The 20,864-nt window shown below is 35.8% G+C and overlaps 2 protein-coding genes across 2 annotated transcripts; one reads left to right on the plus strand and one right to left on the minus strand.

Annotated features, from left to right (window-relative positions):
• Positions 1-1,120: 1,120 nt before the first annotated feature.
• On the plus strand, positions 1,121-6,805 carry LOC105327753 (ectonucleotide pyrophosphatase/phosphodiesterase family member 5). The gene is made up of 3 exons (XM_011428376.4): positions 1,121-1,537; positions 5,307-6,043; positions 6,452-6,805. The coding sequence occupies exons 1-3, from the start codon at positions 1,291-1,293 to the stop codon at positions 6,785-6,787; spliced, it is 1,320 nt and encodes a 439-aa protein (XP_011426678.3). The 5' UTR covers positions 1,121-1,290; the 3' UTR covers positions 6,788-6,805.
• Positions 6,806-9,427: 2,622 nt separating this feature from the next.
• On the minus strand, positions 9,428-18,834 carry LOC105327760 (mucin-4). Its single transcript, XM_034455412.2, has 10 exons — positions 18,366-18,834; positions 17,431-17,592; positions 16,984-17,102; positions 15,873-16,038; positions 15,659-15,760; positions 14,998-15,213; positions 13,251-13,363; positions 12,055-13,165; positions 11,838-11,925; positions 9,428-10,595 (listed from the first exon to the last, which is right to left on the minus strand). Exons 1-10 carry the CDS (start codon positions 18,418-18,420, stop codon positions 10,103-10,105), a joined length of 2,625 nt encoding a protein of 874 aa, XP_034311303.2. The 5' UTR covers positions 18,421-18,834; the 3' UTR covers positions 9,428-10,102.
• Between the last annotated feature and the right edge of the window lie 2,030 nt (positions 18,835-20,864).

A 20,864-nucleotide genomic window follows, 5' to 3' on the forward strand; every position in this document is an offset into this window, starting at 1 on the left:
CCTTTGAATACATTTGCATGTAGGTCTCCCAGGGCTGCGTTTTACAAAAGAACTTACGACCAAATTAATGGATGTTTATTAATCAATGTTTTATTGTAATATTTGTAAAATACAGTTATGAAAATCCAAATATTTGTAAATAAATAGTTTGATATAAATTTTGTTCATTAAAGACCGTTCCATGAGACTGAAAAGAATTACGGCTTTGTCGTAAGTTCTTTTATAAAACGCAGGTTATTTCTAGGACCGAGATGAACAACAACAGTTCCAATTGTTTACATACAACGGTATCTCGGGCATAAACCAACTACAAACGTGGTAATACCAAAACTATTGAAAGTACCGCAGCTTCTTATCGTTAAACAAACCCATGTACCGTCTACAATGATCTGAACATATTTTATTGTGTAAATTACACCGTCTAGAATAAGATGTCGCCATCTGCACCGCAACGACGCTATAAATAACCCTTGTTAGAACGCCGTCTTCTAGATCGGTAGATGTTGCAACACGGTTTTAGCTGTCGTTATCGGGACATGATTAACAATGATCGGCGAGAGACCACTTTAAATTTTGCTTGATCTAAGATCTGCCGTTTGAAGTAGATCATTTCAAATGTCAATGGTGGTTGGGTTGTTCGATGAAAATGGTGCAAGATACTTGTGTATAAACTGAGAGTAAATATGGTATGATTGCAACAATTCTAAGACCCTGTTTTTTCCCCTTACTTTGCTTTGACTTCTTACAAATGTATAATTTCTCATAAAAATATTAAGTTTGCACCTAAAACTTTTACGACAGTCTATCTAACACAATAAAAATAAAATTGATCCCATTCTATTTACGAATTGTGAATAGATATTTCTATGTTAATCCGGCATATTCAAGCATCGTTCTAGTTAAAATCGTCTCTCATAAGTAAAATTTGGTTTTTTTTAAATGTAGATCAAGTTTATTATTTATCTTACGTAAACAGCAATGAGTGTCGCGCCTACCTGAACCTTTGTTTACGCAATACTACCATGTATACCTATAATAGTTGGAGGGTAAAATATCGATGTGATATGCCTGTAACAAATAAGTATTTGAACAGAAAAGTCAAACTTATTGTTATACACATATACTACCAACGCTTTCAAGCTGCGAACCGGTATAAGTTTTCATGTCTATATCTACTGATACCGATTAAGTGTGCCCCACTTCCTGTTTGAACAGTTGATTAAACAACTTTCCACCCCAAATGTTGTTATCAGTTTTGACCAAGTTTTGTACTATACTGGCTTTATAGTAATGGCGGACTGGGGATCACTGCTGTGTCTTGTTGCTGTGTGTATGGCAGACTTGGTGTCGTATGCTAGCACCAAAAAGTATGCCGGACAAGTCCTGTTGGTCTCCATGGACGGTTTCCGATGGGATTACATCAACAAAACCCAAACTCCAAATTTTGACCGCATGGCGCGCCTCGGGACGCATGCGTTGTATATGAATAACACGTTTATTACCAAAACTTTCCCAAACCATTACACGCTGGTCACCGGTAAGAGTTTTTATTTTCAGATTGTTTAAGTACTTAAGATAAATCGTCTCCTATTAAAATACTTTATCAGGTCGCTAAAGCAGCGAAATTATTATAAAATATCTAGAAATAGCGACATTTATCTTATCTTTCGTAAAGATCTCGTTTTTTCTATTTGGTTATCTTGTAAAATATTTTGCAATAACGAGAAAATGTCTTGACATATTTAAAATAGATCTCGATAGTAGAAAGAAGCTCTGAATGTATCTTCTTCTAGTGTGTCTGTCGAAAATGTGCAAATAGGTTACAGACAGTCTACAAAAATTATATGCAATTTAAAAGTATACCGTAAAGCTGGGGGGTTTCTTTTGGCGAAGATATAACTTTGGCCTACTTTGACGATTTTTGAAAATTCACAAAAATTAAAATCACCAAGTTTAAGTACTTTTTTTTTTTACTTTATTGAAAAATTTGTATTTTTTAGAGATTATTTTTCATTTAGTTTTTAAGTCCGTAAGCATGATAAAAAGAAACAATTGTTACATACATACAGTTTTACAGATACAAATGTACATTTACTCAAAAGTAATGAAAAACTAATGTAAATATATAAAATCTAAACATTACTAATATTATGAAGTTTGAATGCTGTATACATTTCCCTGTTTAGGTGTGTAATTAGCCCCCCGTGTCAGGGGTGTTAGCTTTTGCTCATTGCTTTAGGAGACGTGTGGTCCATAATCAATAACAATGTAATAAACATTAATTGTTAATAAGGTATACTTTTTCATGCATATATTAGGTACTGTTTAGTTATTTCTGTTGAGAAGTGTGTGAAGCCAGGGTCGAGCATCAAATCTTTCCCCCTTGTAATGGTTACATAGGATTTTTGCTCAAAGTACATTAACTTCTCAGCTATAAAATTAAATACTTATTTTATTATTTAAAAAAACCCCACTGGTGATGGTTGTGTTCCATGTATTTACTATGATGAACGGGACACAAGTTATACAATTTTAAATGATACAAGGCTTAATTGCACAAAAATAAAACGAACAGCACTCAAATGTAGGTTTCGAAATTATCAGAATACGTTCTACTTCAATACTTTTTTCTTCGGTTAATCTATGGGTATGATTTATAGCGAGCGAAGCGAGCTCTAAGAACCAGTGTGCGAGGGGAAAAGAACGAGCTAAACCTTCAATTCATCAAACACTAGGTTGACAATGATGCAAGGAATGTGTAATTCTTGCTGCGCTCGCCAGAACGGTAGCACCTTAAAACATTTTATCATTTTCTCGAGATAAAGGATTAAAATGTATTGTTGATTAATATTAAGCCGTTATTTTGTGTAAGGGGGGGGGGGGCTAACGGTCCTGTGATTAATGCATATCGCAAAAGATCCATAACGCGGCAAATTGGACGATAGAATGGATTTAACAAACATTCTGAGAGTATTGCATTTATAAGCAATACACGTCCCCTACCGGTTTGTAGAAATTTGTGAAAACAATGCACTGTTGTGCAGAATATCATTTCTTACCGTCTTCTGTACCCCGAATCAACAGACCAACCCGATAACGAACCCGATTGTAATAATACAAAAACCCCGTCGATTAAATTTACAACCCAATGCTTGACACTATTTTACAGAACTTTTTTGTTTGTTACAAACAATAAAAGGGATGGTCCAAGTAATGCACAATATTATTACTAACTACGTTCTTCCTTGTTTATTCAATACACACCGAGCCCGATAACGAACCCGAACATTAAAAAATTGGAATATAAAAAATTAATTTTCTCGAAAATATGTCAACCAGACGCTACAAAAGTGTAAACATGATCTGTAATTTGACATTTTGAAGCTGTTCAGCAAATTTCATATTATTCCTCAAACGCATAAAGAAAAAAAGTGTGGAAAACTGAAGTGGGACAGACAGACGGTCGGACGGACTGACGGACGAAGAGGAAAGCTATAGTCCCCTCCGGTGAAAACATTTACTCGGTCGGACGGACTGACGGACGAAGAGGAAAGCTATAGTCCCCTCCGGTGAAATGTTCAACGTTGTAACAAAATGCATGAATGTTTTTTGGTGTTTTTTTAACAGCTGTTCACACAAAAACGTCAACAGAAGTAAATTATTGACTACAATTTTTTTGTCACTGATGTAATCAATTGCTTTTGACGCTAAAATATCTGACAATTTGCAGGTCATATTGCTGGTATAATTTGGTCATTCATGTATATAGTAATACTCAACAATGATGATGAGTTGAGTCAAAAATAATATCGCATTAATTGCGCATTACTCGTTGAATAAGACAGAGATTTTTTAAAAACAAATCATATTTGCGGAAAGAGAATAAATGTTTAAAAAAGGAGACATAAGCATGGAATCATTATAACTATTAGCGCGCGTTATTACTCCCCTATCGGTTTCACCGGCTTTCCACTGCGTCCATCAGTCCGTTCGTCCGTCCGTCTGTCTGTCCGTCAGTCTGTCCCACTTCAGTTTTCCACACTTTTTTTCTTTATGCGTTTGAAGAATAATATGAAACTTGCTGAACAGCATCAAAATGTCAAAATACAGATCAAGTTTATACTTTTGTAGCGACTGGTACACATATTTTCTAGAAAATTTATTTTTTATATTCTATTTTTTTAATGTTCCGAGTTCGTTATCGGGTTCGGTGTGAATTGAATAAACAAGGCCAAACTGAGTATGTAGTCAGTTATAATATCGTGCGTTGCTTGTACCATTCCTTTTATCTAACAAACAAATAAGTTCTGTAAAGAAGTGTCAAGCATTGTGTTGTCAATTAAATCGGTATTTTCTAATATTATTACAATCGGGTTCGTTATCGGGTTGGGCTGTTCAACTGTTTGGTTTGATTCGGGGAATTTCCTGTGTTCATTTACCTCTGATTAAATCATAACACCTCGTTTATAATAGTTCTGAAATAGTTGTATGCTTCGAAGTTTTTATAGAATAATACAAACCGGTAGGGGACATGTATTGCTTATGCAATACTCTCAGAATGCTTGTTCAATTTGTATGCATACACCGTTGCAGTTATGAGACAACTTCTTTCAATAAATAATGATTCAACTCTTAACCACATACATGTTGTAATTGTGGTATTTGTATTACAGTATAGCGTCAGTTTCAGAACATAAGTTGAAGGAAGGATGTATGCGCCTATTGACTATATATTGACGTCGCTATATCCGAGAATTCGCTATATCTGTGTTCGTACTAAACGAGTTTTACTGTACTGATTTTTTCATATTGTTTGTGTGAAATAAGGTCAATCAGTCCAAAACCAGCGCAACTTTTTGGTGTGCCGTAAATTGCAGATTATTACCACGAGAGGCACTGTATCACAGTTCGTCAATCCGATTTTTTTTCCGACCGGCAGCTACAGACCGACAGATACAGACTGGCAGATACAGACCGACAGCTAATAAAAAAACAAAGTGGCCGAATAGGGGCCCTTCATTTAAGTAATAATGAGATCATATATTAGGTAAAATTACGCGATTAAAAAGAGGGCGGAGGGAGCAAAGCGACCAACCCCTCTTTTATAAATCGCGTAAATTTTTCTTCATATGATCTAACTTACTTAGATCATAACCCATTTTTTAATTGGCTAATAAAAAAAATTGTGCCATTCAAATATAGTAAAGTCTACACTGTACTAATATTCTAGTAGCAAATGTTTACACACCGTCCATTTTAATTAACAAACAAATTATTAATTAATCAACAATCTGCTTGTCTTAAAGGACTTTACGAGGAGAGCCACGGCATCATAGGAAACCACATGTATGATCCCGTTCTGAACAAAACCTTCAGCCGCGGAAACAACGATCCGGTGTGGTGGGACGGCGGGGAGCCACTGTGGGTCACGGCCCGGAAGTACAACCAGACGAGCGCCACCTTCTACTGGCCCGGAAGTGAGGCAAAGATCCGCGGATACCGACCGAACAAATGGCTGCCTTACAATGAGAGCGTACCTTTCCGGCCACGGGTGGACCGAGTGATGGGTTGGCTAGCGAACGACTCCATTAACTTTGTCACTTTGTATTTTCATGAACCGGATAAAACGGGCCACAATTTCGGACCGGACTCTCCACAGATCATAGAGAAAGTTAAGGAAATGGATGGAATTCTGGGTTACATCTTAGACAGCATGCAGAAGTATTCACTGACTGACAAGGTCAATCTGATAGTGCTGAGTGACCACGGTATGACCACAATAGACCTACAGCATCGCTTGATCGACATTTCACAGATTGTGGACATGAAAGAAGACGTTCTGTTCACCATGGATGGGGGTCCGATCATGCATATTAATCCAAAAAGGAGCCCCGAGAATGTTATACAGAAAATGCGGAATGCTTCTGTTCCACATTTAACTGTGTACCTGAAAGAAGAAATTCCTGTGGAATGGCATTATGGGAAAAATCGCAGGGTAATGCCGATCTTTGCAACGGCTGATGAGGGTTGGGCAATAGTTACGGTGAGTAGTGTGTGTCAGATATTGTAACGTCAATGACGTACGTATGCTGTGAAATGGCCGCATACTATACTGACATGGACAGAACACCTGGCGGCACCTAAGCCGTCGACTAGGTCATTAACCATCAAAGTCAACAGTAAATACAGAGGAACTAGCGGTTCTATATGATCTTGTCACGATTCTTCACAAACTGCATTTGTAAAGCAGAGAACTTGTCGTAAATTCATTTCAAAGCAATTTTAAATATTTCAATCTCACATTAACTGTATGCTGGACAAACATCAATTGCTTTTTATTCATTCCAAAATTCTATTTTCTTACCATTAAAATGTCATCCTGCTGCTGATCACAATAATGATAATTACACATTGTTGCATTACATGTAATAATAATTTTTCTTCGTTTTAGAATGCAAGCATTGCAATGACACTGAGTGACAAGGGTGACCATGGTTACAACAACGCACTGCTTAGCATGAAGCCTATATTTTACGCCATGGGACCTAACATCCGCCGGAACTACCAAGTGTCCGTATTTAAGAATGTTGACATTTACCCGCTAGTCTGCGAACTTTTGCAGCTTCCTCCGGCTGCCAACAATGGAAGTCTGAGGCGGGTGCAGAGTTTTATTGTGTCTAATGACAGTGTGAACTCCTCCACGGAACTTTCAACTCTTTCCGTCTGGGTTCTATTGTTATTTTCTATCATCTCTTTCACGATAATGTCAAATTTGAGGAGTTTGTAGACAAAGATTATTCAATGTTTTCATGTTTGGTTTTTGAATTATTGGTAGATATATTGATAGAATTTGAACAAACGATTTAGTAATGTGCAATTTAAGATGAAGAAAACATTATGTGTATATACATATGTATTTGCATTATTCGGCGCCTGTCTGTGGTAAAACAAATCGATTTTGTAATGTATTGTCCAATACATTTCATCAATGGCTATTTCAACAATTAATCGTACCATTGCTGAAAATTATGTAAATATAAGTAATGAGAAATTATTCTTTAGATTTTAGGAGGTGATCAAATACGGTCCGGCGTATAAACTACTGTAAACCAACTTTTATTCGAGAAATTTTCGCTAGCTTCGCGAGAGTATCAAGACCTTTCAGGAAATTAACAAAAAATATAGGGTCCCTTGGCGTTTATAGGTCAAATTTGCAGTTGTTTACAACTTATAGAGATCGGCAGTAAATGTCACTCTACATAAAAAATCAACCCCCAACCCCACAATTTTTCCCAGTGTTGCTATATTCTTTAAAATATTCCCCCATTCCATCATTTATTTTAAAAACTAATATTTTTACTACAAAATGAGAATTGTCACATACCTGAATTCAGCCTATCACGTAACGCCTACCCATTCATTCCTTATTATAACTTTTCTCTGTAAACATCCGGGGGTTTGGTACTCTCATTCCTATATTACTATAGCATTGAATGATTTATTTTTGACGTCGTCGTGTCAATAACTGCAGTCAGGTGTGCAGACAAATTGAATAACGCGCATTAGCGCGTTATGATAATTTGTCTGCTCAACTGCCGACAGTTATTGACACGACGACGTCAACAATAAATTTTGAAAAACCATTTAATGCTTATATTTACATTCACTTACTGGTGAAATTAATTATTAACTTAAAAAATCGATACAAATTGCATATCATTTAATATTTATTCATTTGATGAGATATCGGCGCTTCTGATTGGTCGAAAAATTTCTTTGATACCTGCATCAATAAAATTTTTGCCGGATCTACTTTTCTCAACTGTTCTGATCTAACACTATTTATAGAACGGGAATTTCCAAGATAAACACTGTCAACAAAATGTAAAGTTGTGTCTGTTTTATTGTCAGCAAACAAAATGCAACCTTGTGAATATAAAAAAATGAAAGTTTAACCTTCAAAAATAAACAAAACACATTATTTGATTCACGAAATAGAGAATTAAGCGTCTTCTCGCGATTTCGTCTGCTTGAGATCAATCAACATTTACAGCGAGGCTGGTGTTCCTTTTCCAGGAATATTATAACGAACATATAGGCCTATAAACTTTCACGGTAACACTTCTGTTCAAATTTGGTAACGATGATTTTTGAATTTACACACGTACACCATCTGTCATCAGAATAAGCGTCGTAGAGAAAAGTTATGAGTAATGCATCAACTCCTTCGGCGCATTGCAAGCGGCAGAAATACCATTTAAGTACATCACTGGCCATCTAGTTACCACAACGTTTACAAAAGTCGCTTATACATACTATTCTCTGTCGACATACCAGCTATTTTCATCCACGATCGCCTTTCCTTGGATGGTTATGTCCAGTTGCATATTCCAGCGATCTCACATGAAAACTAGTTTTATTTCGAGTTTTTCTGCACAGTGAATAATATCACAAGCTATCGCATGTATTTTCCTTTCGTTTTCGATTCAGCCGGTTCAGATTTTAACTCACTATTTGTGTTTAATCCTTTAATTCAACTCAATAGCTCTGCATCAGCTGAAGGCGCATCCATTTTGAATATTGTTGCTGTTGTTGTTTTGTATTCATACGCGCCGCTTCATTTACATTATTTACATTTTTGATCAATGACACTTCACATTTTTTATTTGAAAATGTTTTATTAAATGATAAGAAATGAAGATAATAATTTTTCTATTGATCGACTTTTTCATCAATGCGCTACGCGCATTGATGAAGTTTTCCGGTCAATTTTTTCTTTGATACGTCGATCAATAGAAAAATTATTATCTTCATTTCTTAAATCAGAGAGGGAGTAAATTAGTAACAGCAAAAACAGCTGTTTTACAAAACTGGTTTGAACTGGTTATCACATATATTGTTGAGTTGAAATCGATGAGCATGATAATATAAACCATAAAAAATATTTCTTGAAATTTTGCCTTTAACAATAAATCCACTTTATTGTTGAATGATTGTAAAACGTGTTTTTACAACATATATGAAATATATTTTTTATGCGATAACATAAAAATCAATGTTTGGGAACTACTTTTGTAAATCGCATGTAAATTCATACGCAGTGAATGGGTTGTTGCATTTAAAGGCATTTAAGATTACATAATTTAATAGAAAAACACAGTAGAATGTAAATATATTTAAATATTTCATGAAATGAATGAAATAAACTTGTATACATTAGGTAAAACTGGATTGCGTCAATTTTTTTCCTTTTTTCATCATAGAAATTGTATTCTTACTGAATATAATCAACACTATTTTATAAATAAGGAAGATATTCAAAATGCTACAGGGCGGTTTTCTTCGACGTTGACAAGCTCAGTTTCTCAATTCTGTAGAGTTAGAATAACTACAAATCTAGATACAATTGTAAAAAAAAAAAGAACACTATCTAATAATCCTTTTTATCGATGACATTACATTGTACATTTATCTGCCCACTAAAAATCTTTACAACCAATGTATACAGATATTACGATACTTATAATAATTTGTAATGCGTGATTATAATATCATTAGTACATGTTCATTCTTGATTAGTTTCATCCCTAACAGTACCACACGAACAAACAAACCTTCTGCCTAACAAACACACGCGCAAACACCCTCATGTACTCATTTATTTCCATGATATGTATAAAATGTAACAGACAAACAAACATTTACCCACACTACCTCGACTTGCAGGAAATCTCAGAACTACTGTATCTCATATACATAAATTTGATAAATTAACAACCTCATAAAGACCGTATCTAGAATTAATGTACCATGATGCTGTGGTGGGTACAAGGAATTTTATTTCGTCAAGCATACTTAACAAACAATTACGTAATTCTATAGTTTCTGATCAAAAAAGTTTCAAGTTCATTAACACAAGAAACAACAACTATTTAGAATGATTTCATTCTTTCAAAACATATTCACTTAAACGAGAAACAATTTTTTACACCATAACTTTCCAAACTAGCACATAAAACAATCACTTCTATCACACCCAATCCAGACAAGAACAACAAACAAAAAGCAAACCTGTTAAACAGGCAGAGGCAAGGAGTAATCTCTAGCCTTTAGGGCCATCACTACCAACCTGTATCACAGATTTATGTTTCTCTACGTTATTTAACGCCCGGTCAGGAGGTGACGTATATTGTTTTTGATTGTCTAAATACCCGGTTTGTGATTTTGGTACATTTATTACAGTTATATATGGCGGCGATTCCTGTGTTTGTTTGGTGTTGATATTTTCCATATTTTGATATTTATCACGTGACGACGTTACGGTGTCCTTTGGTACAGGCTGTGTTAAAGATGCTGTTTTTGAAGGAGGTACTCCGTTTTCATACAAACCCTCTCTCTCTGTGTAACCCCCGTTGCTGAGTTGTTCCGAAGTTGTGCTGTTGTGATCATTTATTTCCTCCATCTCATACATATTCTCCTTCTGAAATTCACCGGGCAAAATAACTTCATCATAGATACTGCTGTAATGTTTGTAAGTCCCTTCAGTTGCATCATTGTCTTTATTTCTTCTGAGATTAGAAAGTAGATTTCCTCGCCTACAAATAAACAATAGGTCCATTGGCCACACCGTTAACATTAGTGATGTCTATATCAGTGGTGTCGGATAAGCTTGAGTTGTGAGCACAATATTGCTCTTGCTTTTCATAATTTTAACAGAGGATGATGTGATATACCGCTCCCTATAAATTGACCAAAAAATCAATTTCGGAATTTCTGCTTCATATTTATGTACTCTGTCTTTGATTTTGATATATGTACCATCTTAGAACCCTACTTTATCCCCAATATAACAATATTAATCAGTGAGAAGATACTATAGTATGCATCATTTTGTACGGAAGGGGGTACCCCTACCGTAGAAAATGATGCATACTATATATATTGTGAATGTACAATGTACTTGTGCATTCACAACCCATAGATTTTTACCTCCGCCCGACATTTCAAAAGCCTTCAAACTATGCGAGCACAATATGGTTCATTTTCCTCTTTCGGTTAGTCAATGTATTTTTTCATAATCTATTCATTTGTGAAAGAAGAAAAAATTGCCCAAGTACGTTCACATGTAATGTTTTTAAAAGATGAAATTTACCTATCATAAACTGATGTTGTTTACCTAGTGCGAACTCCCTTAACTTTTCATAGAGTAACTCATCTGTATGACGCGAGGTAATCGTAACCCACGAGACCTCATATGCCATAATTTTCATTTAGGCGAGTACCTTTTTCATATTTACAACAGATGTATTTTTCGATTGCTTAGCATTCCTTCAACTGGTGGGATTTTGTCCATAAATAATGTCCAGTGATATGTAAACGGTCTTTTCCGATTTTCTTAATTTTCTTCTGTTGTTTCATTCAATTAGTGTATTCATTTTATTGATTAAAAGGACAAGGTGATGTTAAAGATATCATCATTTGATCTTTACCATATGAGAAGGCATTGAATTTTAACAGTTTTCACGTACAATTTTAATGCTTTTAAGATGTTTTTTTCATTATTTTCCTCTATATTTTCCTACAATGAACTTTGCACCCATCTTTTGGCCCAAATTCATGTATTAGTCCATAAATGATTAAGAACATGTTCAGTATTCTAGTCATAGTTTATGATTGTTTTGCTGCAGATCTATAGCTCACTGGTCTTAAAAACATGGATTGATAGATGTTCACATTTTTTCAGACCAGAGAGCTACAGATCTGCAGCTTAACTAAGTTAAAGGGGACTTCATTTACGCCTTGGTTACAACAGAGGATACATATAATGACGAGCCTACCGTTTCCAGATGATTCCAAGGATCACTAAGATCAGGCCGACTATTGTGAGCGATGCTGTGACAGCAATGGCTTTCTCAGCTTTAGATTCTGTAAATAAAAACATTTTACATTTAAATGATTCACTAAACATTATTGCTTTTCTGAATGAAATACGACAACTTGTTTAGCATGACCCAATCATCATTGTATATTTACATAAATTCAAAATAACGATACCAGATTCAGATTGTTTTGCTGACGAACTTTTCCCATTTGACAATGGTACTGTCCGTGTTGTCTGACTAACTGTTGTCGATGGTGTTGGAATCTCTGTTGTTATCGCTGGATTCTCTGTTGTTGTTGAAAATTCCTTAGTTGTCGGTAACCCTGTCGATGATGTCATTGAACTTGTATTTGTAAAATTTTGTGTTGATTGTGTTAGTGGGTTTTCTGATGATGTTGAAATTTCTGTTTTTGTTTCTTGTGTTGTTGTTGCTATTGTCAAAGTTTCTGTTGTTGATGTTAATTTGAGTTCTGTTGTCGTTGATATGGCTGCTGTTGACAGAGTTTGGGCTTCCGTTGTTAGAATTTCTGTTGAAGACGTAGTTTCCATTTCTGTCGTTGTTGCTGGTAGTTCTGTTGTAGACGTTTTTGGAATTACCATTGTAGAAGTACTTTTTGCTTCTGTTGTCGTTGGAATTTCTGTTGTAGAAGTCGTTGGTATTTCTGTTGTAGACGTCGTTGGTATTTCCGTTGTAGACGTCGTTGGTATTTCTGTTGTAGACGTTGGTATTTCTGTTGTAGACGTCGTTGGTATTTCCGTTGTAAACGTCGTTGGTATTTCTGTTGTAGACGTCGTAGGTATTTCCGTTGTAGACGTCGTTGGTATTTCCTTTGTAGACGTCGTTGGTATTTCCGTTGTAGACGTCGTCGGTATTTCCGTTGTAGCCGTCGTTGTTGGAAATTCTGTTGTAGACGTCGTTGGTATTTCTGTTGTAGACGTTGGTATTTCTGTTGTAGACGTCGTTGGTATTTCCGTTGTAGACGTCGTTGGTATTTCTGTTGTAGACGTCGTTGGTATTTCCGTTGTAGACGTCGTTGGTATTTCCGTTGTAGACGTTGTTGGAATTAGCATTGTAGAAGTACTTTGAGTTTCCGTCGTTGTTGGAAATTCTGTTGTAGAAGTAGTTGATGTTTCTATGGAAGACGTAGTTTGCGTTTCTTTCGTGGTTGTTTCCATTATTGTTGTAGTTTCTGGTGTTGTAATTTCCGTCGTAGAGGTAGACTGCGTTTCTGTTGTTGTTGTTGTTGTTGTTGGTTCAGTTGTAGTTGGTAGTAAATCGGTAGCCTATAAACACAAAATGACTAAAAGGAACATCCCCAGGAGGAAGGCAAATAAAAGAATTTTAAAATTGTAAACTACATGAACTTACATCGCCACACACTGCGTACGCCGTTTGAGCGGTGCTGTCACAGCCTTTGACTAATACACAGTTCTTCTCACCCCAACATATCTGGCATTCGATAATGACAACATTCTCTTCACCTGGAACAATGAGTTTTATTATACTTTCATGTTAAATACTGAAATCTGATTGGTTAAGACGCAGTTGATAATCCGTTTTATTACCCTCAGCGCTAGCAACTCACTTAGCAACGGGTAACACAACGAATTGTTACATTCACGTAAATTATGCGCGTACGGTTCGCCGTAGAATTCACGTCATTTCTATATTAAAGCAATATAAAAATTCTCTAAAATTGAGACATTCAGTATAATAAAATAAATAGTGCCTGTTTGGGGGGATAACAGTTGAAACTGACACCCCTCGAAAACCATTGTCGACCTCCGCTTCACGTCGGTTGACAATGGTTTCCTCGGGGTGTCAATTTCAACTGTTACCCTCCCAAACAGGCAATATTTATATAATCCTATCAGAGAAATGACGTGTATAGTAAATATTATTTGAACGTAGTGCTTCAAATGATTAGCGTCAAACTAGCTTTACCGCAGGCATGTAGCATCATTTTTGAAAGTGTATGTGTGTGTGTGTGTGGGGGGGGGGGGGGGGGGGCAAATCTAAAATTGTTGACAAGCAAAAACAAAAGCCAAGTTCGCCCATCATAAAAATCCTAATCCGTGTGGTATATGTTGGGGGGGGGGGGGGGTTAGGGGGGTTGGGGAGGGGTTAAACATGCCTACTATGTACAGTTAATTTCCTGATTTTCTCTTACAATATTTTGCTTTGTCCCAAAAAAGTTGGGGTGGGGCCCTGCTATTACGTGGCTGTACCGGAAGATGGGAGGGCTGGTGTGAATCCTGTTAACGACCAAAAACTCGCCGCAACTTTTTTTTTTTTTTGCTTAACCATAAAAACGTGAGACCTTGTCTTGGTATGTCGTGGTACGATAAGGACCCCCTCCCCATCTACTCGAAGATCCTATTTAGCGTAGTGATACTAGTAGTCTGCACGAGTCACGTCTCGGTCTAGGGAAGACATAAACCATCAGTACACTCTTTTTTCTTTTCATTGTAAATCACATTTCAGTTTATTCATGGCTATTTTCTGGCAGGATGTTTAATGATCCAGAAAGAAACACTGATATAACAAAGATGTCAAAAAGCAAAGAAAATCAAAGAGGGTGGAATCTTCACTTTTACGAAATGAAATAGATATCTTCAAAACACCTTCAGAAGTATTGCCAGAACACTTAAAGAATATGATTTTATGCAAGCGTAACACGCAATTTAATTAGATGAACAATATACATCAACCTTTATTCTTCACTCTTTGTCGTCGTAAATATCAATGTTATATAATACAATATGTGTCTTTCTTACTGTCAAAAAGTTGAATAAATGATTCATGTCATAAATTCAATATAAGTGCCATTTTACTTATTTGTTTATTTTTGTTAAGAGTCACCTATTTGTCTAAATACGTGCATGTATTGCATGTAAAAGAAACATTGCATGAATTTTGCGTTATATTTGGCATAAACTTTACTTAAGTGCATAGAATTAAGTTTTGATCAATAGATCAAAACCATGTGAAATCGTGACGCTCTTTTCCATGTGTAATTCACGTGAGGAATAACATGTACACTATTTCTAGAGAATAATCTTTTGATTCATTGACGGTGAATATTAATTCACGGTGACCATTTCTCATGCCTGACCTCTGTCCTTGGTGAGGAACACCTGTCTGGCCACCCCCAGCCACGTCTCCGGTGTGTTACTCCGGATGTCGTACAGCCGCTTACACAGTTTCCCCGAGTCCTCACTCAGACTGATGTTCCCGTACAGGTAACTGTCCTCCGCCTTACACTCGCTCTGTGTCTCAGCCCACGACTTGAAATCCTCCTCATCAGGCGCCATGGACTTGTTGGTTTTACCTTAAAGCAGCAAATTGTTGTATAAATGTAGGAGTTCGTAGAAACATTTAAAGGGGCATGGTCACGATTTTGGTCAAATTCTATTTTTCTGTTTTTATTATTTACAATGCTTTAAAAATGCATTTAATGTGATAGTCATTCGTTGAGTTATAAGCAAGTTACAGGGCTCACAATTCTTTGTCATGTAAACAAGACCCGGGCCCTGTTTTTGTTTACATAGGTTCAATATACCTGTAAAAATCTTTTTCAATCTGATTTGTCTCTCTTTTTATTCATTTTAAGCATAATTAAAGTTCTTAATTTTTATCACATTCAATTTAGGTATAAAATTGGAATTTTACATTTTTGACCAAAATCGTGACCATGCCCCTTTAACAATGTTTATACCATTTCAATATAAGATATTTATTTAAATGGTATTCATTGTGTTCTTTTCTTTGCTCACTCTCTGACTGGCATATACGACCGAGATCCTCGGTACAGTTGTCTGTGTGGATCTGACTCCATTGTTCATAACATCCTAATACAACACAGTTGACGGTGATTTCTGTAAAGTAAAAAAAAATTGTTGAAGTATGAATTTTATTAATTTATATAAGATATGATAATTTATGAGAGAGAGAGAGAGAGAGAGAGAGAGAGAGAGAGAGAATTGTTACCACTCTGTAGAGCATGTCTTGGTGTCGCTTTATACACATTATAGGTGTCGCTTCCCCCGCAGTCGTTCACATGACTCTCGTCGTCAGGGTTACAGCTCCAGTCACAGCGAGATGGGGGCAGGCTGTTTGTCTGGGGAGCAGAGCTCAGACACAAACAGGTTGTATTCTAAGGACAGAAATTTTGTCATCAGTAATTTCTGATCAATAATATCTTAAAGAATGCGTAATGTCAAGTAAAATATAAACTGATTTTTTAGTGATATACTGTAGTTATTAGAAAATCCAAGACAATCAAAGTTGTATTTTCATGATAATTTCTTAAATACTATTCTGATTCACTGCAACAGAAGGGGAAATTCCATGTCCCGCAAACAAAACAATAACAACAGTTTTTAAACCTGAACTTAAAGAGGTATGGTCACGATTTTGGACAAAAATTATTTTTCTCGATTTTAATGTTTATAATGCTTTAGAAAGGCATTTTTAATAGGCGACCAAAATTTGGGTGTCATTCATTGAGTTATAAGTGAGTTACAGAGCTTACAATTCTATGCTATAATGTTTTTGTTTACATTTTGAATGTTGAAGTGAAAATTCCAGTTTTAGACCGAAAATGAATATCTTAAACGTTAGGAACTGTTTATTTATGTAATAAATGAATAAAAAGATAGATAAATCCGCTTGAAAAAGATTTTTTACTGGTATAGTGAACGTATGTAAACAAAAACAGGACACGAGCCTTGTTAACATGACAAAGAATTGTGAGCTTTGTCTTGCTTATAACTCCACGACTGACTCTCAAATTTCATACGATCATTAGAAATGCATTCCTAAAGCATTGTAAATAATAAATACAGAAAAAAAGAGTTTGACCAAAATCGTGCCCATGCCCCTTTAAGGACCGGATGGTCGTGATCATTTTGAGACCAAATTAATCTCCTTGAAAAGAAGAGCCCTGTACAAAGATACATGTAAAGGGAATAATCATGTTTTAAAGCTGACGTACTTGTAGTTTTTGTTAATAAGTTATTTTAAGGTTGATCTAATGTGTACCAGTAATTTCCTGACCATCCAGCCTCCTCAAGGCTGATTGTGGTACTTGTTGGCGTACCTTTAATGCGAACCGTCCCTGAGATCCGCACCTCTCCTGACAGAGCCCCACGGATCCCCTGTCCAATGCGTGGGTAGACAACACGCCTAGATCATCCACCGACTGGTTGTCATAGCAACCTGACAAAAACAAACTCATAACTTATATATTTATATAAATTTAGATATAACATGTTCTTTTTGTAAACAGGTTCGATTTAAATAGGACTGACTAGTCAGAAAAAACGACATAAATAAAGAAGATGATTTTTATTGCAAATACATGTATAGTATAAATTCAATTGATTAAATTGACTTTACTAGCTATAACATTTGGTTTTTCTTTACATAATAATTTAGTCCAGGAGTAGAAAAGTTATAATCAAACTTTGTCAGGTGATCAGACACTAGTATTTAATTTGTTGACTACACAGTCCCCTTTATCAACAACTGTTGGTTTTTCTTTTACCCAGAACGTGGATCCAGTCTGAGAGACGTCGGTAGAGACCAGTCCAGTGGGGGTACGGCAAGTGTCCCTCAGTGCCGGGGATTAGACTGGACTGATTACGCCGACAGAACGCCTGAGCCTCGGTCCAGGTCAGATTGTTTGCAGATTGGAACAAACATTCCCCTTCAATAACAGTAGAGATAAAGAGGAAGTGCTTATCATAACACGGCGTGTACAATCCTTTAAGTACCGACCCTCCAGCATTCCATCTTAGTATGTATAAATATAAGATCTTAAATTCAAATTCTAATCGATAAGACAATACAAAAATAGGAAACAAGCATCAGGAAGAAAATGCTCTCATTTTTTCAGGAAAGTTTCCTAACCCTTTTTTTTCTAGCATTGTCACAGACAAACAAAAATATTTTCAAACTTATATAATGACATTTAATTGGGGAAAAGGGATTTGTAAATAACAATTCTCATGCAAACATTTTGATTGCAGTGAATGAATGGAATGTAAGCAATCTGTGACGATGGTTTTGTGTGTTGGGTCTTCAATCAAAAGTTCTTAGCGATTTAGACTATTTATGTGTATCTCTTTCGATTTAAGGTAATCTGCAAGTTACCATCTCAATGCGCTTCAACGAGCAGTCACATTTTTGTGCATCAAAGGAATTTGTTGAAAATGTGTCAAATAATCTGGTTTCTCTTTCATAGATTTACATCGTATACTTTTGGATAAGTATATAATAACTATACTGGTATCCGAAAGAGTTTTGAAAAACAAGATATGAAATAAGAATCTGCTTTTGATTCGTGGCCTGCATGATCCGGTGCATACAGGTGTCTACATTGCAGATTTCTCGACATGGCTGAGTTCACAATTCTCACGCAGTAAAACATAAAATTTCATATACTAATTGATCAGGAATTAAGGTGTGACTATATCTTACCTTGACGAAATAAGACAATGCTAGTAAACAAGAGACAGATTTCCCAGGTGTCCATTACCCGTCCTCCCTTCTGGTCGGGTGTTGGTTCTAATAAGACTTCCGTGTTCCTACACTCCCAGTACTCCAGACACAATTTTAGATTTAAAAAGTTGCCTGGACAATAGACGTACGTAATGTGATATTTGACCCTCTTGAATTTGTCACAGTGAGCGAGGGCGAGCAATGAGAGGCGGAATACAGTTCCTTGTAGTATCGAGGGTGAACTAGTGGCCACTCTGATTCATAAACCAAGTGTTACTAATATCTCTTCCATAATCTATGAAAATCGAGATCCAATGAAATAATATCGGTTTTTTACAATGGCTTCTCCGATCAAGACACGTGCTTGTCTATTATAAACTAGTTTGTTTCTTAAAAATGGTTTTAAACATGATTGCATACGTGTGTCGCCTACAGTAAACAATCCTACTCGAATCTTTTCTATGAACATAATTATTGTCACAGCTAGTAAATATAACAGTACATATATAGATTTATATATCATACGATCTCGTTGCGAGCAGATCTTCCGTCCGACTATTTATAGATTTCCGTTCTTTGGTGTGATTCTGATTTGTATCGAGGTACTGATTAAAAAGTTTTCTACGAAGTATAATCTTTAAACATTTTTCAAGATTCTCCGATCCTCAGCCTCAAAGTATTTTTTTTTATCATAAAAATGTTATTTATCCTTCAATTTTTATAAAAGGTGTAAAGAGTATAAAAAGAATATTTTTAATGGTATCCATACATTTCATGAAGTTATTGCAACTTTGGCCATGATGAATATTTAAACAATAAAATGCTTTCTTTGATGATTCACGCGGGTTATGAAGGTAGCGACATTGCAGGAAAAATACATAACCCGCGTTAGCAGGTTATGTAAATTTTTCCTGCAATGATCGCTACCTTCATAACCCACGTGAATCATCAAAGAAAGCATTTTATTGTTTATATTAACATCTTTCTTTAACTAATTAATAAATTGATCATGAAAAGTTAGTAAAATTCACTAAATTACTGTTAATGTACAAAAGTACGTTAGCTAAAAGAAACACCCAAATCGTCTCCTGTGAGACTTTGAGTCTGGCATCGACATGATTATTTCGTGCAGTCCGGGATTTTACTAAGGTTGCTGTAGGTTTAGACCAATCGATAAACAGGGCGTGTCAATTTCAGTCCTGTCACTTTCAGCCGCTGTAGATTTCGACCAATCGATAAATAGGGCGTGTATATTTCAGTCGGACTGTTTCTATAGAGCTATGAATTAGCTATAAGTTTCCGTAAGAAATAGAGGAAATTAAGCTTGGTAGATGTAAATATAATGGAATAAATAACTTATACAAGTTGAGATCAAATTAGTAAAAAAAAAACAACAAAAAAACGGCTGTACATGCACCGGTGCACCGGTGGGTCGAACACCTTAACCAATAGGTAGTAGGTCTCCGTGGAGCCACTGAGCCAAGAATTTGCGCAATTAATATTTTCCGCGGTACAGAGATTAGCGGAAATTAATTGTCTTGTTGATTCGAGTAGAAAATTGTTTCCAATGAAATTCATAGTTACGAGTCACGTGGTGACGAGTGTATGATTGGTGTTCGATTAGCACGAGAAATCAGTTCTAGCCCGTCTCCTGACAAAGACGCATCAAATTTTCATCAATAAAGTTTTTATTTTTTATTAAACTTACTTTAGAAGTTTAGAATTTTCATACTTTTGTCGCAAAGTCCCTGCACTACCTTGGAGATGGCGCGCATTTGCGATTTTGACATGGTTTGGGACACAGGTTTCCAGAGATTTTTCTATTTGATAGTTTTTAGCTCACATTTCTGTTGCGGGGATAAAGTAATTATCGCTATTCCTAAGAAAATATTACAGCGGAAAATTATCCTGGTTTGTACGCAAGGTAAATAACAGTCATTTAATTATAATGGAGAAGACAAATTAAATTTTTGAATGTTTTTAATTTGAGAAATTGAGCACATTGAGGTACAATTTTCTTCTTCACATCTATACATGTAGGATTTTTTAAATAAAATACAATAACTATTATATTTTTTAACAAAATGCAATAACTAGTAAGTAGTTGATGAAAAAAATGTACCTATATGCTCTCGTATATTTTGATCGCTTTACAAAGTGGGGGGGGGGGGGGGGGGGGCAGAACGAAAATATAGGGAATTGGAAGTTAACAACTTAACAGTGTACCCCTACCAAATGTTTAGTTTTATATCTTGCGTAGGATTTTCTTATTCTGGTAAAAAATAGTATTTCATGAAGGTACAATGTCAAAGATTACGTGTATGCAAAAATAAGTGTAAAATTCGAATACTTGACAATATTTTTTTTGTTATTCTACCGAGGGACCATATGGCACAATATCTTTTGAACGCCCATTGTTGCTCAGGTGAGCGATGTGGCCCCATGGGCCTCTTGTTTTATTGTGTTTTTTTTCTGGCC

The sequence above is a fragment of the Magallana gigas genome, chromosome 7 (assembly GCF_963853765.1).
Source record: "Magallana gigas chromosome 7, xbMagGiga1.1, whole genome shotgun sequence".
In the NCBI taxonomy this organism is placed as follows: Eukaryota; Metazoa; Mollusca; class Bivalvia; order Ostreida; family Ostreidae; genus Magallana; species Magallana gigas.

What these genes read in the sequence shown, in the direction of transcription:
- LOC105327753 (XM_011428376.4), top strand. Translation starts at nt 1,291, where the DNA reads ATGGCGGACTGGGGATCACTGCTGTGTCTTGTTGCTGTGTGTATGGCA. An exon ending in CCATTACACGCTGGTCACCG is followed by an intron (nt 1,538 to 5,306) that starts GTAAGAGTTTTT and finishes CTTGTCTTAAAG; the next exon opens with GACTTTACGAGGAGAGCCAC. An exon ending in AGGGTTGGGCAATAGTTACG is followed by an intron (nt 6,044 to 6,451) that starts GTGAGTAGTGTG and finishes TCTTCGTTTTAG; the next exon opens with AATGCAAGCATTGCAATGAC.
- LOC105327760 (XM_034455412.2), bottom strand. Translation starts at nt 18,420, where the DNA reads ATGGACACCTGGGAAATCTGTCTCTTGTTTACTAGCATTGTCTTATTT. An exon ending in GTTCCTCACCAAGGACAGAG is followed by an intron (nt 13,364 to 14,997) that starts GTCAGGCATGAG and finishes TCATTGTTCCAG; the next exon opens with GTGAAGAGAATGTTGTCATT. An exon ending in CGTACGCAGTGTGTGGCGAT is followed by an intron (nt 13,166 to 13,250) that starts GTAAGTTCATGT and finishes TTGTGTTTATAG; the next exon opens with GCTACCGATTTACTACCAAC.